Source organism: Lathyrus oleraceus, chromosome 5, assembly GCF_024323335.1.
Source record: "Lathyrus oleraceus cultivar Zhongwan6 chromosome 5, CAAS_Psat_ZW6_1.0, whole genome shotgun sequence".
Classification (NCBI taxonomy): domain Eukaryota; kingdom Viridiplantae; phylum Streptophyta; class Magnoliopsida; order Fabales; family Fabaceae; genus Lathyrus; species Lathyrus oleraceus.
In genome coordinates, this window is record NC_066583.1 from 568,438,779 (window position 1) to 568,461,244 (window position 22,466).

The 22,466-nt window shown below is 33.9% G+C and overlaps 1 protein-coding gene across 4 annotated transcripts; it reads right to left on the reverse strand.

Moving 5' to 3' along the window:
• Positions 1–6,350: 6,350 nt before the first annotated feature.
• On the reverse strand, positions 6,351–20,929 carry LOC127086521 (disease resistance protein RPV1). 4 transcript variants are annotated; one of them, XM_051027298.1, is made up of 7 exons: positions 20,594–20,929; positions 19,523–20,213; positions 16,535–17,636; positions 9,723–9,998; positions 8,291–9,178; positions 7,205–7,951; positions 6,351–6,575 (listed from the first exon to the last, which is right to left on the reverse strand). In XM_051027298.1, the coding sequence occupies exons 1-6, from the start codon at positions 20,610–20,612 to the stop codon at positions 7,253–7,255; spliced, it is 3,675 nt and encodes a 1,224-aa protein (XP_050883255.1). In that variant the 5' UTR covers positions 20,613–20,929; the 3' UTR covers positions 6,351–6,575; positions 7,205–7,252. The 4 variants fall into 4 exon arrangements, with proteins under 4 accessions (XP_050883255.1, XP_050883253.1, XP_050883254.1 ...); XM_051027296.1 differs by lacking the exon at positions 6,351–6,575 and adding an exon at positions 6,594–6,961; XM_051027297.1 differs by lacking the exon at positions 6,351–6,575 and adding an exon at positions 6,594–6,983.
• Positions 20,930–22,466: the final 1,537 nt, after the last annotated feature.

The following is a 22,466-nucleotide window of genomic DNA, read 5'->3' on the forward strand; positions in this document are numbered from 1 at the left end:
GAGATATGGATTTGTTTAGGTAGTTCCCCAATTGTCCTCACTATGGGTACGTATGCCCCCAATTCTAAGTGAAATTGAGATATTCAATTAACCTTTACAAATGTTGTATACAAGAGAGAAATAAAAATCCAAATCCCAAATTTGATGTTGATTATGTTTTCTTCTCTTCCCTTGATCTTAAACAAGATCAACTGTCCCAAGATTTCCAATTGATCATTCGGTTCCGCTACTCCTTCGAAAGAAACTTATTTCTTTAAAGCTTTCACTCGGTTGAATCTAAATTGCATAATCGTGTGCCAAAAAAATGCTAAATCACCATTGATCTTGGAGGGAAAACCCCAATCGATTTCATCAATGAACCCCCCAAAGAAATCTTAACCCAATTTGATTATACAAATCATAAATTGGACCTTATAAAGCTTGTATCTATATGGCACCCAACAAAAATGATTATGCGTAATTGTTGTGTGTATGCATAGAAAAATGTTGAAGGTATTGATAAAATTCTTTGTATATTCTTGATTTCAATGTTTTGAAAAGGACGCATGCATATATATATATATATATATATATATATATATATATATATATATATATATATATATATATATATATATATATATATATATATATGTGTGTGTGTGTGTGCGCGCGCGCGCGCGTGTAAGAAAAATAACAGAAAAATAGAATTTACAAAAATTACAAGTTTGAAAGTTTCAAAGCAATATGAGTTGACATATGATATGAGTGTTTCGACCCATAGAGGCACTTTATCTTATATGTGTCAACCTATGACATCCTAGGTGTCGACCTCAAGCAAGAAGAGATCTCGGTTTTGCCAAGGCTCTTCATGCATCGACCTCAAGCATCCATGAGTCGACCTGTAGGTCCTATGTATCGATGTATAATGGACTAAACTTTGGTTCTTACAAAAACTTCAATATGTCTCGACCTCAAGCTATAATGTGTCGACCTAAAGACCGTTTTTTCACATAAAACTCAATTTGAACTTGTTAGAATATTTCTAACCTGATTTTATGTATCCTAAGATGAAAATACACATCTAGACATATATGATAAGATCAAATATACACAAATACTAAATGTCCTAATTTTTACATCATTCAAAACATTTCTAAAAGGATAGTGCACTCACATACTCCCCTTTTTTATGATGGATAAATGTACGAAGTATTTGATGTCTTGGTCATGGCTCCCCCATAATATGTGCATCCTTAGATACTTCGATCTTGTATGAACTTTTCTCCCTTTGACAACATCAAAAAGTGACAAAGGCAGAAAACACAAAACTTACAACAACATATATAACACTCTGAGGCATTGCAAAGATAAAATGTTCAACAATAGTATGCACTTACATATCATTAGAATGACGGTAAAATGAAGATTTCCTAAACATAAATTAACATGCAATTCATACAAAATGATATGAAATTCATTACAAATATATCATAACAATGTCAAAAGAAAAGAAGCATGAAGAAAAAACATAAAAAACATGAAAACAGTATCCAAGACCTTGTCCACAACCAATGTAATTAATGTCTACGACCCTATTTGGCTCAATTTTTACCCCTAGTTTATGGTCTCCTACCGTGATACAAGTCACACCCTCGCTACAATACTCAACATCTAGAAAGTCACACAGCACCCGGTAAAATTGCATGTAATTATGATGATTCTCATTTTCAAAAGCAATCATGTTGTTAATGTCGATTGTTGTGGAACAATGGTGGAAGGCCGTGTCTTAGCGAATTTGATTAAAATGGTCAGTGGCATATGTGGCAAAGTTATTGAAGTTGGTGTCTTAGGAATTCATATGTTCTTGAATCAATCTGAAGTGTTCCTCTTGAGCTGCTTCAAATGCATCACGCCTACGTGAATCCTCCTGATGGCGCTATTGTTGCTCAACACATATGTCCTTGAGCATGGTGATAATCGAGTATACGTCACCACTTAAGCCAATTCCAGAGTTATTCCCATATGTGGCGCCACGTTGAGTCCAAGAATTTTGTTTCCATTGATCCCATCCTTGTGAATATTCATGTTTCTCCTCACTATGTAGCCACGCCTCATAATCCTCATGGTGAGTAACCTTCATCTCCACATCCACATGGTGGTCTTGTTTATCAATCAGTTGATTTGCAATAATAAAGGGAGCAAATTCATTTGCATCATCATAATTATAAATGACCTTACCAGACCCCTTCATGCGATAGAAGTAAATCATGTTGTCATTATCCCAATGATACCCCATATTTTTCATTGTGCTCTTGTTAAATTATTGAGACGTACCTAATGAGATATATTGGAGATTTGACACACAATACGAAAATGATTGAGAATTTTTGCAATCATCAAAATATAACACAAGGAGAACCCTCTGTTATAATCTTTAACAACAAACATCCTTGACACAAAATAGTTTGGCCAATTTATCTTAAATGTATTTTTGAGAATATACATAAGATGTACCTCACCATGGTTGATCCGAGAAAAAACCCATTTCTTTGGACACAATACATGAGTGACAATCCAATGAAAAATAAGAGGATCCCTCTTAAAATAGCATGTTGTCAATTTGTCCAAGTTGCCATCCGACCTTGGTGTCTTTAGACATGAGTTCAAATTATTCTTCCAATTGAAATCCATATGAAGGGCCTGATAAGTCAAGGTTGCTTGATGAGAAAGCACAATAATATCAAACACTTACTTCATAAGTCTTCCGTAAAGTGATAAGTATTATTTCCCATCTTGAATTTAAAAGTAGATTCGTTCCTTGATTCCAACCCAAAATAGAATAATCTTATTAAGTCTTCATTGTAGTCGGTGGAGAGTTTCAAAAGGGTGTTAATTTGTTGATGCTCCATAAGACTTACAATTTTAGGAATATGTAATTGACCAATACTTAGGATCATACACATGTTGTTTCATGACAATCTTATTTCTGAGATTCTTCTCAAATTCTTCAACACATGTAGAGTGTAGAAATGAAATAGCACTTACATGCCTGGAAGAGGATGTACCCAGAAATATTTTAGCCTTGTTTACCTTATGATCCATGAAATTTGTACACAAAAGTATGCATAATAGGTGTTTGATGAAATGTGTGAAAGAGAAAGTTAGGAGTTGGATTGATATATGAATACCCACTAACCTAAACTATGGTTGTTGTTAAACACACAAAGAAGAGAATAGTGGAAGAAAACAAGTGAGAATTTGAGATGGGAAATGATAAGGTTTTATGAAGAATGAATTAAGTGTGGTGTAGTGGAGTGAAAAAAATGAAAAAGGTTTTTATAGGAAAGGAAAAAAGTATTCTAGGTTTCTTAGGAAATGAAGAAATTTTGAAAAAGATAAATAAATGAGAAGGTAAGGGGATAAAACATGTGGAGATCATTGATGGAAAAATAATAGAAAATCCCTCAAAAGAAAAGAAGAGAAAGATTGATGATTAATAAACACATGTTCATCTAGAAGATTTTGACTATGATATCCCTCAACTAAAGACCTAATCAAGATCATAATCAAGAAGTTGGATAAGACAAATGACAAAATCGACTTCCTAACTTGCCAATTCATCAAAGAAGACCCAAACAAGTTCTTATATGATTGATTTAGTTACCGAGTCTTGAAGTTTTAGAGTGTTAAAGCTCACCTAGTCGTGTTTGAGCGAACCATATTTTGTAAAAACACTATGGCATTCTCGTAAAGTAGTATGACTAAATTACACAAATACTAAAACATGTTTTTAAGCCTCTATTTTCAAAGAAAACAACCTAAAAATGTTTCAGATGCATGTCAGTTGAATCGGGAACTGTCAGAATAGTTTTGGATAAGTTTTTTAAATTGTCCAATCGACCAGAAAATATACCCAATCAATTGGATCAATGTAAAAGTTGTCCATAAAGGATTATGAGATGGTCTTAATGAAAGGCAACGTCGCAACGTCTCCGTGTCCATTCTTTCCAAATGGAGACATTTCCCAATCAATTGTCACATTTATTTTGGTATGTGAAACTTTCCTTTCTTGTGCCAAACTCTGGCGTATAAATAGAGATCTCCCCCTTCACATATTCACATCCACAAAACGTGAGTTTTCTATCTCACTCCTCACTCTCTCTATCTAAAAATATTTCTTTACTTGGATGATCCATGCTTTCTGTCTGGATAGTCCCTCTTTCGCCCAATTTATTTACAACTATAACCCTAAATTATTTTTCTGATTCTTGGATTTATACTTCTTCTTTCGAGAACTTACTTTATCCTTGTTCCGCCCACGATCTTGACCCACTTCACATACAGAACATCACAGAGACGATCATTAACCTCAACAAAAGTTTCATCCTTAAGCTTCTTCAAGTTCTCAAATTTAGTGGTGAGGAGTTGCAGCTTTGACATCCGAAATTTAAAGTTCTCTCGAGTCACTTCAAGAATTTCACATGCCTCTTGAGCACTGTGCATGTGTTAATGATTCCAAAAATGTTATTGTTAACTCCACTGAAATAACATTAAGAGCGCATGAATTTTTAAGAGTAGTTTCACCTTTAGCTGGGTCCCAGTCCTTTTCAAGATTCACGGATTTAGAATCATCATCAACTTCGATCATAGGAGGTGTCCATCCATTGATAACAACTTTTCAAGTCTTGTTGTCTATGGACTTGAGATGAGCAACCATGTGAGCCTTCCCGTATTCATAATTCGTTCCATCAAGAAATGGTGGACGATTAACAAATACTCCTTCCTTGATATTGTCCATCTTAAACAAAAAAAGATTAGTCACACTAGAAAATACCTAATTGAATATGGTGTTATGCTTTTATGCTAGTTGAAAGTTTGTTTGATGAGAGGCAAAATATCACACACAATGTTCAACGAGTGTGACAAAATGGTCCAAAAGAATAAATGAACAATTAAACAAAGTAATAAATAAAATACACAAAATAATTATTCCAATTTAGTACAATTATCACTTACGTCTTAAGGGTAGTAACACACTTGAAAGAAAATTCGCAAATATAAATAATCAATAGTACACGACAATCTTATTTGAATTATCATCAGGTCATAGCCTTTTTTTCTATTATTATATGTGAATTTCAACTCAAGTCCTATTGAATCTGAGATCACTTTACTTCCACTCAAACAATCTCTCAAATATTCAGACAATCTCTCAAATATTTGTAAGTCTCAATAATAAGGTGTGAATTTCACGAAATAACATTATGTATAATTTTTATGAAAATAAATGAAATGTAATTTAAATCTCTTATCGATAAGAGACTATGTAGAATTAAAAAGGTTAGTCTTTATGAATTATTTTTAAATTTTTATTTAATTATGTAGAATTTGAATCTTTTCAATAAATTTCTCACATTTATAAACGATAGAGGATCCAAATTTCTTGAGAAAAATTAGTTTAAGTTCAATAACAAAATTGATAAGAGAATTTGTAGGTAATATATTTTCTTTTCCAAAAAAAATTAATGTGACATTTTAGAAACAAAAATTCATAAGTGTGACATTGAGGTCCTAAATCCTTGTTGGGTTATGAGTAGGAGAATTAATATTGGGTTAAGAGCAACATATAAGTGAGAGACACCACATATTAGGTGATAGATGTATGGATTATCTCATTTATAAATATCAAAGTCTCCCCAGGTATAATAATGTGAGACTCCAACTGACACTTGACTTATTATTTTTAACATTCCTAAAGTGTGAGTCCACAATACTCCCTCTTAAATAATTTTTTTTTGTCCACATACACTTGTATCACCGTTTACACCTCTTCCTGAGCATTTCGATTCACCTCTTCAAGGACATTTCGATTTCAACGGAACACCTCTTCTTACCATTTGTTGGATCATGAGAAGAAGAATCAACATTGAGCTAAGAGCAACACACAAGTGAGAGAGACATCATATATTCATCCAAAACCTTAATGTAATATATGTATATATTCTCCCATTTATAAATATTCAAATTTCCACATTTGTAACTAATATAGAACTTAAACTCGCATTTATCTTATTATTCTTTAATAATTCTAAAAATGAGTATGACCGGTTAATTAGAAACTCATTTTCATTGTCATGTTTTCAAATCAATTTTATCTTAATAAGAAACTCTAATTGTTTCCGTATATATTAAATTTTTGTATGTCAAATTATTTACTTTTGCAAAATCGACTTATAAAATAAATAATAGTATATAGAAATAACGGTAAGTAGATGTGAAACAACTAACACAGTTCAATATGTGAGTCTAATAGAAAGAAATGTGGCCCATACTAAAAAAGCAGCATGCAAAAAAAAAAAAAAAAGACCAAAAGCAAAAAGGTTATTGATAAACAGAGAAAACAAAACCAGAAACCAATTACAAGTATTGAAATATGAATGAATCATCTCAATTCCGAGAAAGATAAAACATAACTCCAGAAATTGATTTATTCCCTCTCAGTTGCCCCATGCATTTCTTATTATCGTACGATTAAACTTGAGTAGCCTCTCAAATTGCTTCACCAACATCTTATTTGAAAGAAACTGATATAACTGGCCAAAACAAAGGAATTATCGGTCGGTTTTCTGAATTTATATTCAACAACCAACATTACTCTGGACAAGAATTTTCAAAGCAGAGTTACAATCACAATTACAGCTAAAAGAAAGTGAAGCAAATTACATACAAACAGAAACACAATAAAACTTAACTGCTAAGGAAATACATAACTGCCCGCTAAACTGTCTAATGAGCAATTTCAATCCCTTTCCTTTTATACACATTTCGTGTAAAGGTCTATCGAAAACTTATACCATCACATTCGGAATTTGTCCAACACGAGACTTTCAAAGTTGAAGAAATTTCCAAGTTGCAACTGATAAAAAACATTCATCCTCCACAAACATAGAATAACAGTACCTATCATGTCTTCATTCACCTGATAAGGTTCATGATAAAACCTTAACCTCAAATATCAGGCATATTCACTGGACAATTAACCAAATTATTGAAAAAAGTCTCAAAATATTAATTAAAGAGAAATGATTGGATAAACTTGTAATGCAAGAGATGGATGTGCTATACTAATAATACATATTATTAGTTATAAAATTAATTACTAATTAGCAATGGTAATGATTTATTACTTAACAATAGGTCACTGCTTAGGTAAGATAATTACCTCAAGGCTCATGGAATGTGTTGTGTGTTTTGGCTGTAGTTGGCATATCTAAAGGCCCAGATTAGAAAGATCGGTATCTTTTGACTTGGCTCTAGACTTCTCAACTTCTTCCTGTTCAGTAACCAACCAATTGTAAGGAAGTTGGATTTTAGTTCCAGACTTCATGCTGGTTTTTTGTACATAATCTATGAAAAGTTGGGGCGCATCAGTGTCCGATGAGGGCGCATCAGTGTCCAGAAAGTGTTCCCAGAAGCTAGGGTCAGGATATGATCCAATTAAATCCTTGATTACAAAGCGTAATCCCCACTTCTTTATTAACAAACCTGGGCAGGCTTTAAATGTGATATGGGCTCCAGTTTTTAAGAAATGGCAGTGCTCTTCAGAGATATAGATTAGCCAAAGATGTTTGGAGCCATCAATTTTGTGCAGTTCCAAACTGAGAGGCATATCGAAGCATTCCTCTGTGTGTTCACTTTCAAAAGAAAGATAAAAAGGATGTGGGAGTGCTGAAGAAAATGAATCCTGTGGAGATCCAGAATTCGCAGGACAATTTTTTACCTCAAACGACACACAGAAGGCAAAGCCAAAATTCTTGTAAAACTCATCAAAATCCACTATCCTTATTATTGAACCGCCATCGAATTGGTGATTGAACCATTTTAGAATACAGCCACTTGACGGATGATCAATATTTTTCCAATCCCAAGGAATAACGATGTCAAAGCCACACCGAAAGTTTTGGGGATTCTGGTACCAGAAGAAAAACATCGCAAGTATATTAGAGTTAGAGAGTGCAAGGAAATGGCATATGATTATTAGCCATGAAAAGCATTAAATAGCTTGCAGCTTGCAGCTTGCAGCTTGCAGATAATAATTAGTCGACTAAAGATAGTCAAGAATATATAAGTACCAGAACATGAAAGCATTATGGAATAACTTCTCCTTTCTAAGGAAATGCAACAAGTTAATTCAAACATGTTGCATTATAGGCCTTCCTGATTGCACATGTTATATCATAAGAAAAAAAGAATAATGAATTAATATATCAAAGCTAGAGAATTTGGGGAGGATAAACAACATACACACCTCATGCAGTTTTCGAAACCATCTATATCCCAACGTTAGGTTTATGCTCATCTTCATGATCTTGGGGCAGTCAAATATATATAATCCAGATCTATGATCACCCAATCCTGCTGCTATGTCAAAATATCTTCCTCCATTAAAATACATTCCTCCAAAAGAAGCACTAATTAAAGGTTGGAATTCAATAGTTTCAAGCTCATGGCAATGAGATAAGTTTACATATGCTATGTTGGGAAGAATGTAAAAAACATCAGGTAGTGAACGAAATTTGTTTCCTTGTAGGTTTAGTCTTTCCAACGTCTTTAACGTTCCAATAGTATCAGGTACTTCATGAAGATTGCAAAAGCTTAAATCTAGAAAAATCAAAGATCTCATATGATAAGCAGGAGTCCATTTCAGGGGTAGAATTGTAAGACTCAAGCAACCGCAAAAATCTAGAGTTACAAGGGATGTCATCCTATTGATGCTATCGGGCATTTCAACCAGATTTGTGCAGTTTCTCAAACTCAAGAATTTAAGGTTTGTCATATCCCCAATGGATTCATGAACTTTGGATAAAGTTGTACATTCATCCATATCAAGGTACTCAAGGTTTGATGCGCCGGTAAAACTTGGCGTCTTTTCAAGTTTTGTACAACCACAAAGACGTAGAACTCTCAAAGAACTTAATCTTGATGCAATACCAAAATCAAGGTCAACCAAACTGCTGCAGTTTTGCAAACTTAAGAAAACAAGTTCAGTAAGATGTCCAATTGATGGATGGACCTGCATTAAGTTTGTGCATCCTGTAAAATCTAGCCGCTCAATTTTTGGGGTCCTAAAAATCTTTGGAGTCTCTATAAGATACTTGGAGTTGCTCAAATCCATCCTTTTCAAATTAGGTAGTTCCTGAAAGAGAATTAGCAACCACCAGTAAAAACGTTTCACTAAAACTTTATTAAAACCTGTTGTGGTGTGATTTCAAAATTAAGTGCAAACTTTTTATAAAAAAAAAACGTTACGTAATTAGTAATAAGAGTTACCTAATCTCTGGAGCTTAAGTTATTGTCTGATATATGGAATATTATATCAACTTCAGTGTTTTCTTTTGCAAATATAATTAAATGAATGAAGAAAAATATATATTTTTTATTTTGTTAGTTAATTTCTTTTCTTCCTCTTTCTTAGATTTTAGAATCATAATTTTTATAGTTTTCCTAGTCTTAGCATAAAAGAGCCTAACAGGTACCGTATCAAGTAATTTTAAATGAATGTATTAAAAACTTCATTACAAAAAAAACTAGATGTCAACTGCAAGACTTAGTGGCTACAAATTTTTAATTTATATGAAACTTTTTGTGTTTGAACTTTAATATAATATGACAATAATCAACAATTAAAATGGTCAAATTTAAAAGTAACTTGATCCCTCCTTTAAAAGTAACTAGAGTACCTTGCAACCTTCCCACAGTCGTTGAATGCTACTATCAGGCATATTTAATTCCACAAGACAATCTGGCTCAAAACGTGGCGGCAAAGAAGTAAAAGGGTATCCATGCCACAAAAGATATCGCAAGTTGTTTGAAAGAAAGTCCAAATTGCCTGAAAAGTTGTTATGATACAACATGAGAAGTACAAGGTTGGTCATATTTGAAAATCCTTCAGCCATGCATTTGGAGAAATTTTGCTTTTGATCCAGAACTATAGCTTTAACATTATTGTTTGCTCCCTGGGAAAAAAACAGAATAAGCATAACATGGAAATAAAGAAAAAACTAAAATTACGGGAACTAACCATGTTAAAAACATTATACTAGCTATATATCCCTATTAGAAAAAATTGGTAAAAGCTGTTATATTTTATTCATCAGCCTTAGCTGGTTTATATAGTGAAAATACAATAATTACAATTTATTTTATCCTTAATTGAGAATAAAGAAAAATAAAGGTAGTATTAAAGACAATAATAAAATCGGAAATAATATATTTTCCAACACCCCCCTCAAGTTGGTGCATTATCTATCATGCCCAACTTGTCTATCAAATACTCAAAAGTAGGCCTTGCCAAGCTTTTGGTCAAGATATCCGCAGTTTGTTGACTTGAAGTCACGAAAGGTAGACATATGATTCCCGCATCTAACTTCTCCTTTATGAAGTGTCGATCAATCTCGATATGCTTGGTTCTGTCATGTTGAACTGGATTATGAGCTATGCTAATAGCAGCTTTACTGTCAGAGTACAATTTCAATGGAAGCTCAATTTTCATCTTAAGTTCTTCTAGGACTCTAAGGATCCATAATCCTTCACAAATACCTTGAGACATAGCTCTAAACTCGGCCTCTGCACTACTCCTTGCTACAACTCCTTGTTTCTTGCTCCTCCATGTCACAAGATTACCCCAAACATAGGTACAATATCCAGATGTTGATCTTCTATCTGTGACTGAACCTGCCCAATCGGCATCGGTGAAGATAGACACATTTTTTTCACTAGTCTTCTTAAAAAATAATCCTTTTCCAGGATTTCCCTTCAAATATCTTAGTATCCTATATACTGCCTCAAGATGTTCCTCGAAAGGAGAATGCATAAACTGACTCACTACACTAACTGAGAAAGCAATATCAGGTCGGCATCGGTGAAGATAGACACATTTTTTTCACTAGTCTTCTTAAAAAATAATCCTTTTCCAGGATTTCCCTTCAAATATCTTAGTATCCTATATACTGCCTCAAGATGTTCCTCGAAAGGAGAATGCATAAACTGACTCACTACACTAACTGAGAAAGCAATATCAGGTCGGGTGTGTGACAAATAAATCAATTTCCCAACCAATCTCTGATATCTCCCAGTATCAACAGAAACATTACCTTCTCCCCAAAGTTTAGCATTCGGATCCATAGGGGTATCTGCAGGACGACATCCACTCATTCCCGTTTCTTTCAACAAGTCTATAATGTATTTCTGCTGTGAAACCACAATACCATTTTTTGATCGAGCAACCTCCATACCTAGAAAATATCTCATGAATCCCAGATCCTTGATTTCAAAGTCTACTGCCAATTTCTCTTTTACTCTTGCCATTTCCACTGTATCGTCTCCAGTAAGGACAATATCATCAACATAAACAATCAGGACATCAACTTTTCCATCGTGGGAGAATTTTGTGAACAAGGTGTGGTCAGCCTGTCCTTGGATGTACCCTTGTTTTTTCATGGACTGAGTGAATTTTTCAAACCAAGCTCTAGGGGACTGCTTTAATCCATACAAAGACTTATTTAGTTTGCACACATTTGATCCAAATTTGTTTTCAAAGCCAGGAGGAATGTCCATATATATTTCTTCTTCAAGATCGCCATTAAGAAAGGCATTCTTAACATCTAACTGGTGCAAAGGCCAATCCAGGTTAGCAGCAAGAGACAAAAGAATTCTGACAGTGTTCAATTTTGCAACAGGAGCAAATGTCTCTGAGTAATCTATACCATAGGTCTGAGTAAAGCCTTTAGCCACCAAGCGAGCCTTGTACCTTTCAATTGACCCATCTGAATTATACTTCACAGTAAACACCCATTTGCATCCAACTGTCTTCTTGCTATCTGGTAGTGGCGTAACACTCCAAGTTTTGTTCTTTTCTAGAGCTTTCATCTCCTCAAGTACAGCTTCCCTCCACTTTGGAATTTCTAGAGCAACCTGTACACTTTTTGGAATTTCTACACTAGACAATTTTGAAGTGAAGGCAGACATAGATGAAGACAAATTTGAATATAATATAAAATTGGACATGGGATGTTTAGTGCAAGATCTGACAGGTTTTCTAATGGCAACAGGATCATCTATATCAGGATACAAAATACGACTCTCAGAAACAGAGATAGACTTACCTTTTCTTTTGTTAGGAAATTGATCATTCCCCGGTTCAGATTCCTGGCAGTGTTGAGATGTGGACTTGTCCTTTCCTTTATGGTGCTTTTTCACAAAAACCTTTCCTTTACAAGTCCCGTTTCCTAATTCAAATTTGTTTTGTTGAAGTGACTCATTATTTTGTGGCATTTCAATTAGATCATCATTATCATCGTTTTCAGGATTCTCATTATTTTCTACAAGAGAAAATGTAGGCTCGGATTCACAAGGTTCCTTACTCATGACAGGAGTAGGATCAGATAAAGAATCGCGGCCATTTTCTGTTGGTGCAGGTGTAAAAAACTTAGAATTTTGTGATATTGGTAAAGATAAGTTATTTAAAAACTCATGTCCTCAATTTGAAACGAGTCTTCGTTTATCTCCCCCCTTTGAAGATGAGTGTCATCAAAAAAAGGTTTATTTTCAAAGAATGTAACATCCATAGTGACAAACATTTTCTTATTTTTTGGATCAAAACATTTATATCCTTTTTGGGTTGGGGAGTATCCAACAAAGACACATTTTATAGCACGTGGCTCAAGTTTTCCAACATTTTTATGTTCATGAACAAAGGCTGTGCAACCAAAGATTTTTAAAGTCAAATCAGTTAAAACACGAGTACTAGGAAAACATTCTTTGAAGACGTTAATAGGGGTTTGAAAATTGAGAATTTTGGAGGGCATTCTGTTAATTAAATACGTAGTTGTTAAAACAGCTTCGCCCCACAAATAATTTGGTACTTTATTTGAAAAAAGTAGAGCTCTAGCAACCTCTAGTAAATGTCTATTTTTCCTTTCGGCCACTCCATTTTGTTGAGGAGTATTAGGACATGAACTTTGATGAACAATCCCATTTTTTAGAAAAAAATCACCCAGGATAGTGTTAAAATATTCTTTGCCATTATCACTTCTAAAGATTTGGATATTTGTTTGAAATTGGTTCTGCACCATTAAAACAAAATTCTTTACAGCCTGACAAACATCTGATTTTCCCTTTAACAAGTACACCCAACATACTCTTGTATGGTCGTCTATAAATGTGATAAAACATTTTTTGAGAGAGAGTGTACTTGTACGGTTAGGGCCCCAAACATCACTGTGTATAATAGAAAAAGACTTTGATGGTTTATAAGGTTGTATTGAAAACTGGGAACGATGATGCTTTGCAAATTCACATGCTTCACATTTAAACGAAGAAAAGTTTTTATTGTGAAATATCTTAGGAAACAAGTGTTTTAAGTAACGAAAACTAGGATGACCTAATCTTAAATGCCATATCATAATGTTGTCATCTTTATTATTCAAAACGGAAAAAGACTCAAAGCAGGAACTTATTGTTTTTGAAGGTAGTTGTGATGCAGATCCAATTTCAAGGTAGTAGAGTCCTCCACTCTCCTTAGCACTGCCAATCATCTTCCCCGAGTTCAAATCCTGAAAGACACAGTGAGATCGGAAAAAATTAGTTTGACAATTTATATCTTGGGCTAATTTACTCACGGATATTAAATTACAAGATAAATTTGGAACATGAAGGACATTTTTAAGAGTTAACATTTGAGACAACACAACTGACCCTTTACCTGCAATGGCTGAAAAAGAGCCATCTGCAATTTTTATTTTTTGATTACCTGCACATGGACTATATGAAGAGAACAAAGTAGATTCACCTGTCATGTGATCGGAGGCTCCTGAATCTACTATCCAAGTATGACTGGGACTGACACTAAGAAATGCAGAATTACCTTTTGTTGCTATAGAGCAAGAAGGGGTTGGAGACTCAAGCAGTTTGTACAGTCTGTCTAGTTGCACCGTAGTGAATGGGAACTGAGACGGAAGAGATTGCTGCCCTTGATCAGAATTACTAGCCTGAAATGCACGACCACTTTTCTTCTTCCAGTTAGGAGGTTTGCCTTTGAGCTTCCAACAAGTTTCACGTGTATGCCATTCGCGCTTGCAGTGATCACACCAAGGAATTTTGTCTGACCTTCTTCCCTCGTCAAGGTTTCTAGTAGCCAGAGCTGAGCCTTCAGATTCAGAATTTCGTTGTGTCTTACCCATCATAATTCCTTGTCGTGCCTCTTCCCTTCTTATTTCTGCAAAAATTTCACGAAGAGTTGGCAATGGTACTTTTCCTAAAACTCTACCTCTTACCTCATCAAGGTCTTTATTGAGCCCAGCGAGAAACATGAATACACGATCATTTTCTTGCCTCTTGAGAAACAAAACACTGTCTTCTGTACACCTCCACTTGTCATCATAACAGAGATCTAACTCTTGCCACAGTGTTAACAGTTCATTGTAATAAGCAGTTACACTCCTGTCACCTTGTTTTGCATGCCATAACTTTGATTTTAAACCAAAAATTTGAGAGGAGTTTTGAATATCAGAGTATGTTTCCTTAACAGCTTCCCAAACATCCTTTGCAGAAGATAAAAACATGTAAGGCTTACCTATTCCAGTTTCCATAGAGCTTACCAGCCACGCAATAATCAAGGAGTTTTCCGACTTCCATTGTTTGTAACGAGGGTCTCTTGTTGCCAGTTCAGCTACTGCTCCTGTTAAGAAATCAATTTTTCCTTTGCTATCCAATACCAATCGAACGGTTTGAGCCCATTCATTGTAGTTATTCTCATTCATTTTAGGGATATTGACCTTGAGGGAGTATGAGGAACCCTCTCGATCATTACCGCCTATGTTGGAATCACCGTCACCAAAAACAATGTTGTTCCTGTTTCCATTGTTGCCGTCATTACTGCCACTGTTTATGACCACCGACGGTTCCTCATGTACACCGTTTCCGCGGCCACCGCCGTTTCGACGGCCACCGTCCGAATCAGATTGTGGTTGGTCGCCATGGTTGGATCCAGTGTAGGCTTGTGATAGGGGAGACCACATGTTGTTGTCATTCGCCATAGGAGGTTAATAGAGTATGTGAATTGGGTCAAAAAATACCCAGTGCTCTGATACCATATTAGAAAAAATTGGTAAAAGCTGTTATATTTTATTCATCAGCCTTAGCTGGTTTATATAGTGAAAATACAATAATTACAATTTATTTTATCCTTAATTGAGAATAAAGAAAAATAAAGGTAGTATTAAAGACAATAATAAAATCGGAAATAATATATTTTCCAACAATCCCAATATTACAATGTCCAAGGTTTTAAAGATATAAGAAAATCATGGAATCAAAGTGTGCTTAAATAAAAAAATCATTATGTTGGAATTTCCATCTTAATTGCGGTCCGCCCGTAGTCCCGTTAATTGCGGCACTTTGGTTTTCCTTCATTGCAGCTCCTAACATCTTCATTCTGTTAGCTTTAAAAGGGTGGATTTAGTCCCACATTACTAAGATATATGGCATGTGTTGTGTTTATAAGTGGAGACAATCTTCATCTTTCAAGCCGATTTTGTATGAATGAGTTAGGCCTAATCCTTCTAATATGTATCAAAGCCTACCCTAGGTCCGTTGTTGGGCTTCCCACATCGTCCACGCTTTGGGCTCATTGAGGCCCAAACGTGGTGTTTGTTGTAATTTTTGTCTTAATTACGGTCTGTCCCTAGTCGCCTTAATTGCGGCGCATTTAGTAAGGATGAGTTAGATCAAATTCTAATACATTGTATTACCTATATATTCTTAGTTATATATTTGCAAAAATTAAAAAGATAAAGTAAAATAATGAATTATTAAATGTACTCTACAAAAAGGAAAATAATGACATAAAAATTGTTAGAATTTATTGATTGTTGTGATATACTCCCTCCGTTTTTTACTTAATTTCTTAATACGTGTGAAAAGTATTAAGAAATTAAGTAAAAAACAACTTATAATAAAAAAAAAGAGGTTATATATATATATATATATATATATATATATATATATATATATATATATATATATATATTATCTAAAAGAAAATAGAATTATATGAATTGAAGCTGAAATTGGTGTATCCTTAGGGAACAAAGCAACTTAAAATATAATCCTCCATTTTAAAATTAATGTCTGTTTAAAGTTTTTGTTCGGAGGAATGTAATAAGTTGTCAAAAGAACCTACACTATTATTAAGTTAAGCTTATTAACATGTTGAAGATGTGTACACACTAATAATTGTGTACACACTAATAATTAAATGACATAAGTAGAAAAATAACAATGATTTTTATATTTTAAAAATGAGAATGATATTCATTTTAAAACAAATTGTATTTACTAGAACGGCATTTATTTTAAAACGGAGGGAGGAGATTCAAAATGCTCTATGAAATAATCAATGATTATTATCAGTTCCCCACATGACCCCCCACAAGTTAAATTCACTCAAAAGGCATAAATGGCACCCTTTAGATTTTAAAACATAAGTTGTTACCGTTTTTCTCTCCATGACATGATAGAAATCATTGCATCGCCATAATCTACTCCACGATTCAGGGTCTTCAAGATAGCTATGCCGAACAATTTTTTTCCCAAGTTCTTGCAACATATCATGCATATGAATCTCTTGGTTTTTAATGGTAATGAGTGACTTTTCAATGATTCTTTGAATTCCTATGTGAGGGTATAATCCACATGCATCTAGAACTCGCTTTACATAATCTTCCCTCTCCCCTTTAAAAAAACAAGCAATGTGCAGAAATATTTCCTTCTCCTCATGTTGTAGTCCATCAACACTCATCTGGAGCACGTCCATAATTTTATTGTCTGGATTGTTCTTCAATCTATCCAAAGCATCTCTCCACTGAGTCGCATCTCGAGTACACAAGAAAGAGCCCACTACTTTAATTGCTAATGGAAGATTTTGAGCATATTTTAGTATCTCTGGAATCAACTCAACACAATTACTGCTTTGGACTTCACCTTTGAAGGCCTTTCTAAGAAAAAGTTCAGAAGCATCACTACTATTCAACAATGGAACTTTGTGAATTTTATCAGCCCCATACACTCTTAGAATATGCTCATCCCTTGTGGTTATGATTATTCTACTGCCACTCCCAAGTAATTTAGGATTTATACCTAATTCCTGCAATTGCTCTAATTGATCAATGTTGTCAAGAACTAGAAGGACCTTAGTGCAACTATGAAGCCTATTTATCATAATCCCAAAAATTTCACAAGTATCGTATGAGTCAAGATTTCTTTCGTCTAGAGCTTGTCGAAGAATTTGTCTTTGTACAGCAACAATACCACCATCCATATAAAGTTTGCTTGTGTTATTAATAAAACAACGAGCACCAAACTGGTAGGAGACTCTGTCGTACAAAAGAGTAGCATGAGTTGTCTTTCCTACTCCACTCATCCCCCAAATTCCCAGAACTCGGAAGTCATCATCCTTTGAGTTCAATTTTAGAAGCTTTTCTAATTCTTCTATGCGAGGTTCCATCCCAACAAGATCACTGGTAAACCCTGAGAATTTATGATTCAAAGTTTTTATCAATGCTTGAACAATGTTTTCAATCTCTTTAGACTCTCGCCTGAAAGAGGAAAAACAAAAACAAAAAACAAAAACAAAAACTTAGTGAGGGTAAAAGAGTAGAAGTTGGACTATGAAAGTTGACATGATGACATGCTATGAAGCAGCGACACAAACATCAGACGTTGTGATTTAAATAAATGCCTGAAATCGATGCTGTTATTGAGGCTGCATAGGCCACATTTCTCCACAATATCAAGGATCGCGATGCGACTACAACCATCATTGCAATAACTATTTAAAACCATGCTTATTAGATATTGTTAATAATTAGACAAAATAAAAATGATTGAATTTAACTAAATGCATGGAGACGTCTTCAGTAATAAGTGTAGGTGCTAGGTAGATGACTAGTTAGTTGCTGGAGTAGCACAAGCATCACATACTTATCTTCATAAAGAATGTACAAACAATTTTTAGAGAAAAGTGTTTTATATTTTACTTATCTCTAACATCAAATCCAACCAAATTGTCCAACTCAAGCAGAGCTCTTTGCCATCGATCAGCATTGGTGCTTAGGTCATATTTGAATTTCTTAGCGTGTAAATAATAAGCATCTTTGAAAACCCCAATATACTTACAAACATGAAACAGATCAACGCCGTAGAAAACAGGGATAACAGTTTTCATCAAATTTGTGCGGCATACAATAAACTTATGAGTCATACAATAAAATCACATGAAAGAGTGATTGAGTGAGACGAAGAAAAGAGATTCAAACTACGGATAATCAATTTGGTTTTATGCCTAGAAGATCGACTATAGAAGTGATCTACATACTACGACATGCGATGGAGAGATATCAGATAGATCAAAAGACTTGCATTTAGTTTTCATTGATTTGGAGAAGGCGTATGATAGAGGGTGTAGCGAGAGTTTGTGAAAAGTTCTGGAAAAAAAGGGGTTAGGATTGTCTTATTTGAGCTATCAAGAATATGTATGAAAGAGCTTCGAGTAACATGAAGACACACAAGATTTTCCAATGCAATAAGTCTACACTGAGGATTAACTCAAAGGCCTTATCTTTTTATTTGTTTTGGACTCATGAAGCACATCCCAGAGAAAGCGCTGAGATGCATGCTTTTTGTAAATAATATAGTCCTACTCGAAGAGTCGAAAAAGGAATTAAATGGGAGGTTGGAGACAGGCCTTATAAGCGTGTGGTTTCCCCTGAGAAGAAGCAAGACAAAATATATGAAAAACAATTTTAGCAAAAAGCGAAGCACTTCTAACTTGAGGTGAAGGTTGGAAAATATGGCATACCACCGGTTACTCAGTTTAAATATCTAGGGCCCATAGTAAAAAATGACGAAGAAATAAAAGGTGATGTAAATTATTGAATTCAAGCGAGATGGTTGAAATGGTGAAAGGATCTCAGATGTTTTATGCGATGCAAAAGTACATCTAAAGAAAAAAAAACTGAGGCAAATGTAAGACCAACAATGTTGTATTGGATGAAGTGTTTGGGCAGTAACAAACCAACACGATAATAAAATAAGTGAAGCGGACATGAGGATCAATGGATTTTGTAGTAAAGAGAGAAGATTAGATGAAGACTAAACAAATTATTAAAAATAGAGAAGGACAAAGAAAAACTTTAAAAGCTTGTATTAACAAAGATATATAGTGATTAATGGGTTGAATAGAAATATGATATATAACATAATATTATGACTTCATTTATTCATGTAGCTTATCCCATTTAGTGATATAAAGCTTGCCTATTGTTGTAGTAGTGGTAAATAGAGTTAATTTAATAAAACTATTGTGTCTATTAGCCAATTTTTTGCAATTCTTAAATATTTGTGTAGATCTTAAACAAGGAATAAGAAAGGGAATTGAAGTAGAAAATGTAAAACAAGTAGCAACAAAGGGAATAACACTTACTTGTTCCTGACATCCCAGCCGACTAAGTTAGCTAAATCTTTCATAGCATTCATCCATCTCACAACCTTGTTTGGATCATGTTTGAATTTCTTCATGTATAAATCAAAGTATCTCTGATACACCCCGGTCTGTTTTCGTACAAGAGATGGATCGACATCATAAAAAACAGGAAATACTTTTTGATTGAGTTCTATACGGCATTCAGCAATAGTAGCCATCTCTTCCAAACACCACATAGAGTCGGCATATCTTTCAGAGAAGACAACAATAGAAATCCTAGAATTTTGAATTGCTTGAAGAAGTTGGGGGGAAAGGGATTCTCCTTTCTCGAGCCTTTTATCATCCATGAAGGCGAACATACCCATTCTTGTTATATGAGCATAAAGATGATCAACAAAAGTGTTGCGGGTGTCAGCACCTCTGAAACTGATAAACACGTCATATCTATAGGTATGGACACAATTGGAATCAATAGAAGTACTGGAAGAAGGAGAACCTCGCTGGCCAAAATTGGAATCAATAGAAGTACTGGAAGAAGGAGAACCTCGCTGGCCAAAATTGGAATCAATAGAAGTACTGGAAGAAGGAGAACCTCGCTGGCCAAAATTGGAAAAGGAAAAACGACCCAACACAGTTCGAAATGGTTGCAAGAGCAAAGACCACCATGATGAGAGCAATGTGTCTGATGTTTCTGAAATGAAAATGCGTCTCATTTCACCAAATCAAATAGTAATAATAATAATAATAATAATAATAATAATAATAATAATAATAATAATAATAATAGAGTGAAGCTTCAATTTATTGTCAAAATTATTATCACTCTTTCCTATTTGGTCTTTGAAGATTGAATATAATAGAGGATTTAATTCATATACACAACACAGTTAGTATTGAAACTAAACTCTACCATCAACAGATTTGAGAATAATTTAAGGACTATTTATTACATATTTATAGAGGTATACTCTAATAAAGGAATGTTATGGGTAAATTATTAGATTATGATAGTGAAACCTAGGGTTATCATCCAATTGAAAAAATATGATATGGATATGAAATAAACTTCACCTTCAGAGTTTGAATCCATCTTGTATGAATTCCTTGGCCTCAAAAAATGACTGGAAAACTACGGGAAGAACGGTTATTATCAGTAACTTCCTCTTTACAAAGTTCTTCATTCATGGAGGAAATGAAAACGAAAAAGAATGGAAACACGCAAGCATAGATAGAATAATTGATTGTTTGAGTTTGGTGTACAATGAGTGGACTTCAGACCTCAGAGACTTCATTGTGGTGCAGAATTCTCACTCACTCGGTCCCGCTAGGCAGTGGCAACTGGCGTGTTGTGGCGGGATTCATTTTATCTTCCCGCATCCCGACTCCTTTCACATTGTTTGAATCTCTTTTGCTTTTTATTTTTTAAAATATATTTTATAAAATTGTTTTTAAAATGTGTTTGAAAAAGAAATTCATTTGGTAATATAACTTTTCAAACCCGTTTATAAATGATAAAAATAAAAAATTTATTTTTAAAAATTATTTAGAGATACCCTATATACTCCATTATGGTGTAAATATTTTTTTTTGGTCAACAGGTCCTTTTTGTTCATGAATTAGAAGAAAAATACATACGCTTAATTGATTCACACATAGGACTACTTTTTTTATTTTAAAATGACTATGGTTTAAGGTTTTTCAATACGGATTAAGAAATATAATAATTTTGTCATAAGACATTACAATGTTACTAAATTAATCATATTAATGGACAATGTTACTAAATTAATCATATTAATGGGTCGGAAGTAGTGTAAAAAGTAATAACTAATGAACATAATTTTAAACAAATAACAATCATTTATACATTAAAAAGTGAGAACGACAGTCATTTCGAAACAAATTTTATTTGTTAAAATGACAATCATTTTGAAACTTGTGGAGTACACAATTATGAAAAGAGTCATACAATTGTCAAAATGTATCGAACATATTTAAGTTGTTCCAAAAATACAAAATACTACAATCAAACAAAAACCTATTGGGCAAAGCAAATAATATACTCTCGAGTATACTATAGGTTTTAAGTTTAAAGTATGTGATCCAGAATGATTGTTGATGGCGTATATTAATGGTGGTGATTAATGCAATATATGTACATAAGCCTAATCAATTGAAGATTTAAGGCAATCGATTGGAGAAGCTTGGTGCGCATATTTTCAAAATCAATTTGAGTGAAACTTTGCCTCCAACTCAATCAACTCTAGGGGTGTTCAAAACCAAACCAACCCAATAGAAAACCGCAAACCAAACCAAACCAAACCGAAACCGCAAAAAACCGCATTTGGTTCGGATTCGTTTGGGTCATTTTTTAATAAAACCGCACGGTTTGGTTTGGTTTGCGGTTTGTATTTTGCAAACCGAACTAAACCAAACCAAACTGCATTATGTTACAACCCAAATTTTACTTATCCCACATCCAACCAAAACATCAAACCTAGTATGCCTTAACCTTACAATTACAAACGATTTTCTCTTACTCACGCTTAGGGTTTCAATTTCAACCTTCTTAAATCTCTCATAGTAGTATCACACATTCTTCTCGTCTTCTTTTCCATGTAGGTTTCGCCTATTCTACTCTAATAAGTCATCTCTTATGTTCTTTCTTTTTCATCTTTTATGTTACTATTTTCTCTCTTAATTATATTTTTATCGCACATTTCTTCTCAATCTCGCATCTCTTATGTTCTTTTTTTCATCTTCTCTAATCTCCCATCTCATATGTTTTTATGTTTTATTATAATATCTTCGATATTATTTTATGCTACTATTTATATATGTTTTTTATTCCACTTTTGTCTAATCTAATTTTTTGTATATTGAATGAAACATTTTTGTCTAAATATGATGAGTTTTGATGTTATTTAGTCATGTATGAATGATT